General features: G+C 36.0%; 1 protein-coding gene across 1 annotated transcript in view; it reads right to left on the bottom strand.

The window, feature by feature from the left end:
• Position 1: 1 nt before the first annotated feature.
• Positions 2–9,409, bottom strand: part of LOC140744788 (uncharacterized) — a 17,802-nt gene continuing 8,394 nt past the window's right edge. Inside the window, exon 4 of the mRNA XM_073076453.1 lies at positions 2–24. Within this exon, the coding sequence (XP_072932554.1) occupies positions 2–24 (23 nt within the window). The remainder of the gene's footprint in view (positions 25–9,409) is intronic.

Here is a 9,409-nt window from a genome sequence, read left to right on the forward strand (position 1 = left end):
CTCAGGCCGTTACAGGACCACTCTCTGAAATTAAATCACATGTTAAAAAGTTGTAAAATTTAGTTTATTTCCTCTCTCTCTAACAGGATAACGCCTATTACTACCATTACTTATATCAACAGATTCACGTTCCATTACTTCAGACTCGCTTACATCCGTCATAGCATTAGTCACATTACTTACATCAATTGTATCTGTAACCGCAGGCACACGTACACCTATATCACCTGTAACACCAGTATCAGTCATGCACTCTTTTGACTTATGTTTAATTCTTTAGGACCATACATAAGTCATAAAATTGAAGAATTTGATGGAATCAACTAATTCTTCGATGTTATGGCCATGACTTACGGCTTAGTATGAGAAAGTAATAGGTTGGCAACTAAGTTCCCGCCGAGGATTTATTTTTTAATAAAAATAGATAACTGATTAATTAGTAAATTCTTATTTTTCGTTGTTTACAACTTCGTAATAACGTTGAATATGATTTTCAATATCTCTTTGTTAAGTAATCACTCGGATTTGACTCGAAAAAGTCATTCTCGTAAATTGTCAACTTTACATCTGTATGTAAACTCCGCATACGCATAGCAAGTTACAAACGCATAGCAATTTACAAATCTGGAGGCACGGCAGTGCCTCCGCCAAGTCGAGCCAAAGCCAAAAATAGCGGCACGGCCGTAGCATTCTTTTCTCGAAGCAATTCGGCCCATTTTTGACCCCCTGTAACTTCGTTGCATCTGAAGCTAGAAGCCTGAATTTTCAGGAGCCAAGCAAGCATTGTATAGACACGGTGTATTACCAATTTCATTTAATTTGAACCAGTAGTTTAAGAATTACAAGTAGTCAAAGTTCGTAATTTTGTCACTCACTGACTGACCGATCATCAAAATGTTAAGGCACTTCTAGCAGACATAGAAGGTTAAGATTGAGAATACAATTAGTGTTTAGTATATAACTCACGGAAAAACTATAATATTTTGCAATTTCTGTCCGGTTATCTAGATACACCAACTACATAAAATAACTTTGTATCCTATATAAGTATATAGGATTACAAAGTTATATTTGCAGTTAATGAATCTGTTTTCCTGTCCGCGAAATGTACGAGTAGTAGGGGAGCTCATGATGCTAAATGGGTAGAAACTCGAGCGTCGTTTGGACCTATACGATTGTATAGATTACACTCTAGTGAGTGAAGAAAAGTTTGTATGATATTTTTCGATTCACGGTGGGAATAGCTTCTAGAGGATTCGAAAGATGTAAAAAAAATGAGTCAGACGGACATACTCAAGGCGCAGCAGAAATATGTTTATCTGCTGGTTTGCAGCCATACGAGAGGTAAAAATGGAGAAAAAAATTACACCAGTGCATTAGATTTTCAAAAGGAGATATTAAGTTACCCCAGATGAGTCGCCCATTCGAAAGACTGACGATTCGATTCGACTCTTCGAAAATGCAAAAAAAAAATCGTTATCTTGACACACTCGAGGGCGTAAGATTATTGTACAGGAAATTCCAGCTGATGTTTTACTTCTCATAACCCTTCATCTGACGATTTAGTGGAGGGGTCTTTTTATACCGACGATTTGAAAAAAAAAATATATTTTCAGTGACGCTATCAGATAGTGTATGTACATATTCTCTTTTTAAATGACTGTTTTTTCACTACATAAACGTGTGGTATGATTATGATGTTACCCGTTTTCTAGCATTATTTCCTTTATATTAAAAAAAAAATACCATCATCATCATCATCATCAGTATGTCCAGGTAACGATTTTTTTGCAACCTTATTACGCCACCCTCAAATCGTCAGATTGTTATAAATTTATTGTTTTCAGCATGTAACTAAGCTACTATAGATTTCACGATATTTTCCCCGTGCGAACCCTCCAAATGGATGGTTTAAGATACTCTATAGGATGTAAGGTATCTTCCATATCTTAATCTGCCGCGTTCGAGTCACTCTCGAAATCCCCTCTTGGGCTCCCCTACTATTATAAGCGACGTCAATTGTTTTTAGTCTCGAGACAAAAGAAGTATTCAATTCCAACTTCAATTTAACTTCAATACAAATAATGGGTGAAGTGCGAATCGAACTCGTACACTGAGGGTTCCGTACCAAAAAAACATGTGTTTTTTATATTTACTAATTGATATTATATATTGATAATAATGCATTGTGAAAATGTCAACTGTAACATCTATTACGGTTCAATAGATAAAAAAAACGATAAAGTGAAAAACGCCAAAAAAAAGCAGGTCCTTATATGTTTGTCCCTGTAGTTCCTGGACTAAAATAGGGCTACGATATCCCCTGCCTGTGGTAAGAGGCGACTAAAAGGGGGCTTCCGGAGTTGGGCGTGGCAAGAGTGGGAGCTCGAACCGTCCTATAAGTGTCCCCGGGAAGGACGGCGGTATGTGTGGTCGCATACCGTCGTGAACACCGGATAGTTTGGGAGGAGCGAAACCTGCTCCCCCAGGGCAGAGCTCGATCGGGGCATCGCGCTTGGAGGACTTCGGTTGCGTTCCGTCGGAGATCCCAGGGTTCTCCAACAAACATTGAGGACGGCCATCGGGGGGATTTAGTGCGGTAAAAGTCCCACATAACCCCGCGTCACTTCCACGTCATCGGGTACCTTTTGAAGATTTCCTCCTCATAAAGAAAAAAAAAACTCTCCTTTATTTGAAAGTTTTTCTTTTCATTTTTAGTACTTGTTGTTAAAGTGGCCATCATTATAAATATTCCGTAAAAAAAATAAGTTTATATCTATTAAGGTTCCAGAAATAGAGCTCTATGTCAGACAGAAAAACGGACAGCTTAGTAATAGGTTCCGTTTTTACCCTTTAGGTACGGAACCCTAAAAAGTAATATAATATAAAAAACATTCCGAATTTCTGACAAATGTCATGAGAATAAAAATAATATGTTACGGCTAATGTGCCTAATCAGACAAAACGCAGATGAGCTTGCCCATTACCTAAAGTACAAAACGAAGATTGTATCAATTTTCACCCCTTGACGTCGTTTCGTGCATGCCATGATGCCTCGTCGTGTCATGAATTTACGACAAACATTGCATATTTTCAAGAAACAATATCGCTTTGCGGCATGATGTCGCTATGTGTCACGATACGTCGTTATGTCGTAAAAAGGCATATGTTTTAGCCCTAAGAACGAAAGTCGAAACGAACGAAAGAAAGTCTGAAAAAATGTTTCGAATTTTAATACATAGTTAATCTGCATATTATTATCTTCTAGCTAATCTTGAGACTAACTAGTTAATGTATATGCTAACGTATTCTGCAATCTAACGGTAACATACACAAAATACAATAACTGTCGTGAGGTAAAGCAACTGTCACCGTATTATAAAATAATAATAAGTTTGTTTCCAAGGAAACAAATGTTTAGGCAAATTTCGTCCTTGTTGCGCTTAAATAAATGTCTGTATGAAAATAAGCATACATAATTATAAAATTTTACAAAGATCACAATGTAAAATCCTTAATAACTTTTAAACGGATTACCCTAATTACACAATTCCTTTTGCCCTATCCGTTTTAGACCTAAACCTACCAAATGGCATTAAAGACAAACCAATATCTACACAAACAAAAAAACATGTTTTCAACTTACGTAATATTTGAAAAAAAATACACCCTCTATATTATTCCACTACCTCATAGTGTTGCTTATAAGGATAAAATTCTTGAAAGTAATGATAAATGACAAAGTAAAGGAAAAGCCTCATTTTTAAGAAAATTTAATTTTTTTCATAATAATTTGGCAGTTAAGTTACCGCCATTCATTAATTTAAACATTTCGCATATTAACAATTTTTTGGTCTTATGTTTTAAATCATTCGAAAGCGGACGTTTTGTTCTCCAAGAATTTATATTTTTATGTTCGACTTAGTTAAGGTTATTTTTAGGACCATTATAATAGATGCCATCAAAAACACTGCTTATAAAAAAATCCAAGCCTCGCCATTCAGCTCTTCCACCGTAAAAAGTCGTGAGATCCATGCAATCCAAGTCGGTTGATGCAGTCTCTACTTAAGAGACCTTCTGTCTTAAGGTATTATCTCACTATCTAACCTAACAACATCTATGGGACCATATCAATATTAAAAATATTTTATGTTTCAAATAAATAGATTGGATTTGGCAATCGTTCTAAACAAACTAATTTAATTTAATATACATATACTTGTGAGATACATTGTTTTTTTATAATATAGAGGAAACAGACTGAGCTGGAGCGCCTCGGAAAAGTATATCTTCCTTACCGCACTCTTGAAACTAGAACATAGCAGCACTTAAGACGCAAAAAATGATCTAGCGGTGGTGCTGCTGGAAGCGGTGATACCACAAACAGTTCACATTGTGTTTTAATCGCATCATATCGCAGCACATGAGTAACATTACTACGATTGCCAAGTCCAATGTCTACTCTTTTTCTTTTCCGGGACCTTCTATTACTTAAATGTCAACAACAGATTTTTTTAAAGCCCTCTCACTGTCTTACGAGAATGAGCGTTCTTTTTTGTAGGTAATATTTGTAGTTATTGTAAGAATTATTATTTGAAGAGTATATTAATAAAACATATTTTCCGCTACACCACGTTTTTATTCATTTCTATTTTAATCTGGAGTCACCGAACAATATCATTTTATACACAACCAGTAATATAGATTACAATTTATATTAAAAAGGTTCTTACAATACGCCCCCTTTATCTATATTACCCACCTATAACAAAACTCTACATAAATACTACCAAACATAACTCTTTCGTGGAACTGGCTAAATAGTTGAATCTCCACTAAACTCTGACACGGTAGACTACTGTTACTATCTGAGTTACCTTTTGTTTATTTCAAATCAACCTCCATTGAAGTTGACACGGACTTACAAACGGACATACCAAACGCTTGCAATAATTTTAAAATACATTGTTTTTGGTCTCAAATAATCACTCAGTCATCTATAAGCATGTTATCACGCGCAGGTCCAACAAGAACTCAAGTTTGATTTTACTTTAGCACAAATTACGATCAGGCCTACACTCAGGCCGTTACAGGACCACTCTCTGAAATTAAATCACATGTTAAAAAGTTGTAAAATTTAGTTTATTTCCTCTCTCTCTAACAGGATAACGCCTATTACTACCATTACTTATATCAACAGATTCACGTTCCATTACTTCAGACTCGCTTACATCCGTCATAGCATTAGTCACATTACTTACATCAATTGTATCTGTAACCGCAGGCACACGTACACCTATATCACCTGTAACACCAGTATCAGTCATGCACTCTTTTGACTTATGTTTAATTCTTTAGGACCATACATAAGTCATAAAATTGAAGAATTTGATGGAATCAACTAATTCTTCGATGTTATGGCCATGACTTACGGCTTAGTATGAGAAAGTAATAAGTTGGCAACTAAGTTCCCGCCGAGGATTTATTTTTTAATAAAAATAGATAACTGATTAATTAGTAAATTCTTATTTTTCGTTGTTTACAACTTCGTAATAACGTTGAATATGATTTTCAATATCTCTTTGTTAAGTAATCACTCGGATTTGACTCGAAAAAGTCATTCTCGTAAATTGTCAACTTTACATCTGTATGTATACGCATAGCAAGTTACAAACGCATAGCAATTTACAAATCTATTATAATGGTCCTAAAAATAACCTTAACTAAGTCGAACATAAAAATATAAATTCTTGGAGAACAAAACGTCCGCTTTCGAATGATTTAAAACATAAGACCAAAAAATTGTTAATATGCGAAATGTTTAAATTAATGAATGGCGGTAACTTAACTGCCAAATTATTATGAAAAAAATTAAATTTTCTTAAAAATGAGGCTTTTCCTTTACTTTGTCATTTATCATTACTTTCAAGAATTTTATCCTTATAAGCAACACTATGAGGTAGTGGAATAATATAGAGGGTGTATTTTTTTTCAAATATTACGTAAGTTGAAAACATGTTTTTTTGTTTGTGTAGATATTGGTTTGTCTTTAATGCCATTTGGTAGGTTTGGGTCTAAAACGGATAGGGCAAAAGGAATTGTGTAATTAGGGTAATCCGTTTAAAAGTTATTAAGGATTTTACATTGTGATCTTTGTAAAATTTTATAATTATGTATGCTTATTTTCATACAGACATTTATTTAAGCGCAACAAGGACGAAATTTGCCTAAACATTTGTTTCCTTGGAAACAAACTTATTATTATTTTATAATACGGTGACAGTTGCTTTACCTCACGACAGTTATTGTATTTTGTGTATGTTACCGTTAGATTGCAGAATACATATACATATACATATACATATACATTAACTAGTTAGTCTCAAGATTAGCTAGAAGATAATAATATGCAGATTAACTATGTATTAAAATTCGAAACATTTTTTCAGACTTTCTTTCGTTCGTTTCGACTTTCGTTCTTAGGGCTAAAACATATGCCTTTTTACGACATAACGACGTATCGTGACACATAGCGACATCATGCCGCAAAGCGATATTGTTTCTTGAAAATATGCAATGTTTGTCGTAAATTCATGACACGACGAGGCATCATGGCATGCACGAAACGACGTCAAGGGGTGAAAATTGATACAATCTTCGTTTTGTACTTTAGGTAATGGGCAAGCTCATCTGCGTTTTGTCTGATTAGGCACATTAGCCGTAACATATTATTTTTATTCTCATGACATTTGTCAGAAATTCGGAATGTTTTTTATATTATATTACTTTTTAGGGTTCCGTACCTAAAGGGTAAAAACGGAACCTATTACTAAGCTGTCCGTTTTTCTGTCTGACATAGAGCTCTATTTCTGGAACCTTAATAGATATAAACTTATTTTTTTTACGGAATATTTATAATGATGGCCACTTTAACAACAAGTACTAAAAATGAAAAGAAAAACTTTCAAATAAAGGAGAGTTTTTTTTTTCTTTATGAGGAGGAAATCTTCAAAAGGTACCCGATGACGTGGAAGTGACGCGGGGTTATGTGGGACTTTTACCGCACTAAATCCCCCCGATGGCCGTCCTCAATGTTTGTTGGAGAACCCTGGGATCTCCGACGGAACGCAACCGAAGTCCTCCAAGCGCGATGCCCCGATCGAGCTCTGCCCTGGGGGAGCAGGTTTCGCTCCTCCCAAACTATCCGGTGTTCACGACGGTATGCGACCACACATACCGCCGTCCTTCCCGGGGACACTTATAGGACGGTTCGAGCTCCCACTCTTGCCACGCCCAACTCCGGAAGCCCCCTTTTAGTCGCCTCTTACCACAGGCAGGGGATATCGTAGCCCTATTTTAGTCCAGGAACTACAGGGACAAACATATAAGGACCTGCTTTTTTTTGGCGTTTTTCACTTTATCGTTTTTTTTATCTATTGAACCGTAATAGATGTTACAGTTGACATTTTCACAATGCATTATTATCAATATATAATATCAATTAGTAAATATAAAAAACACATGTTTTTTTGGTACGGAACCCTCAGTGTACGAGTTCGATTCGCACTTCACCCATTATTTGTATTGAAGTTAAATTGAAGTTGGAATTGAATACTTCTTTTGTCTCGAGACTAAAAACAATTGACGTCGCTTATAATAGTAGGGGAGCCCAAGAGGGGATTTCGAGAGTGACTCGAACGCGGCAGATTAAGATATGGAAGATACCTTACATCCTATAGAGTATCTTAAACCATCCATTTGGAGGGTTCGCACGGGGAAAATATCGTGAAATCTATAGTAGCTTAGTTACATGCTGAAAACAATAAATTTATAACAATCTGACGATTTGAGGGTGGCGTAATAAGGTTGCAAAAAAATCGTTACCTGGACATACTGATGATGATGATGATGATGGTATTTTTTTTTTAATATAAAGGAAATAATGCTAGAAAACGGGTAACATCATAATCATACCACACGTTTATGTAGTGAAAAAACAGTCATTTAAAAAGAGAATATGTACATACACTATCTGATAGCGTCACTGAAAATATATTTTTTTTTTCAAATCGTCGGTATAAAAAGACCCCTCCACTAAATCGTCAGATGAAGGGTTATGAGAAGTAAAACATCAGCTGGAATTTCCTGTACAATAATCTTACGCCCTCGAGTGTGTCAAGATAACGATTTTTTTTTTGCATTTTCGAAGAGTCGAATCGAATCGTCAGTCTTTCGAATGGGCGACTCATCTGGGGTAACTTAATATCTCCTTTTGAAAATCTAATGCACTGGTGTAATTTTTTTCTCCATTTTTACCTCTCGTATGGCTGCAAACCAGCAGATAAACATATTTCTGCTGCGCCTTGAGTATGTCCGTCTGACTCATTTTTTTTACATCTTTCGAATCCTCTAGAAGCTATTCCCACCGTGAATCGAAAAATATCATACAAACTTTTCTTCACTCACTAGAGTGTAATCTATACAATCGTATAGGTCCAAACGACGCTCGAGTTTCTACCCATTTAGCATCATGAGCTCCCCTACTACTCGTACATTTCGCGGACAGGAAAACAGATTCATTAACTGCAAATATAACTTTGTAATCCTATATACTTATATAGGATACAAAGTTATTTTATGTAGTTGGTGTATCTAGATAACCGGACAGAAATTGCAAAATATTATAGTTTTTCCGTGAGTTATATACTAAACACTAATTGTATTCTCAATCTTAACCTTCTATGTCTGCTAGAAGTGCCTTAACATTTTGATGATCGGTCAGTCAGTGAGTGACAAAATTACGAACTTTGACTACTTGTAATTCTTAAACTACTGGTTCAAATTAAATGAAATTGGTAATACACCGTGTCTATACAATGCTTGCTTGGCTCCTGAAAATTCAGGCTTCTAGCTTCAGATGCAACGAAGTTACAGGGGGTCAAAAATGGGCCGAATTGCTTCGAGAAAAGAATGCTACGGCCGTGCCGCTATTTTTGGCTTTGGCTCGACTTGGCGGAGGCACTGCCGTGCCTCCAGAAAATAAATAACAAATATAATTTACGATCAAAAACACAACACACAAATAACGCTGATTCAATGTCATCTCAGACACAAAACGAGACACAAGAAACAAACACGTCTTACTAATCAGTCAACACAATATAAAAGAAAATCTCCAGAGTTATTGGGTTCCAGGTTCCAGTAGTTGGTTGGTTGGTTGGTTGGTTGGTTGGTTGGTTGGTTGGTTGGTTGGTTGGTTGGTTGGTTGGTTGGTTGGTTGGTTGGTTGGTTGGTTGGTTGGTTGGTTGGTTGGTTGGTTGGTTGGTTGGTTGGTTGGTTGGTTGGTTGGTTGGTTGGTTGGTTGGTTGGTTGGTTGGTTGGTTGGTTGGTTGGTTGGTTGGTTGGTTGG

Source organism: Epargyreus clarus, unplaced genomic scaffold (genome assembly GCF_041222505.1).
Source record: "Epargyreus clarus isolate Ecla_fem2 unplaced genomic scaffold, WU_Ecla_fem_2.2 ptg000002l, whole genome shotgun sequence".
NCBI lineage: Eukaryota > Metazoa > Arthropoda > Insecta > Lepidoptera > Hesperiidae > Epargyreus > Epargyreus clarus.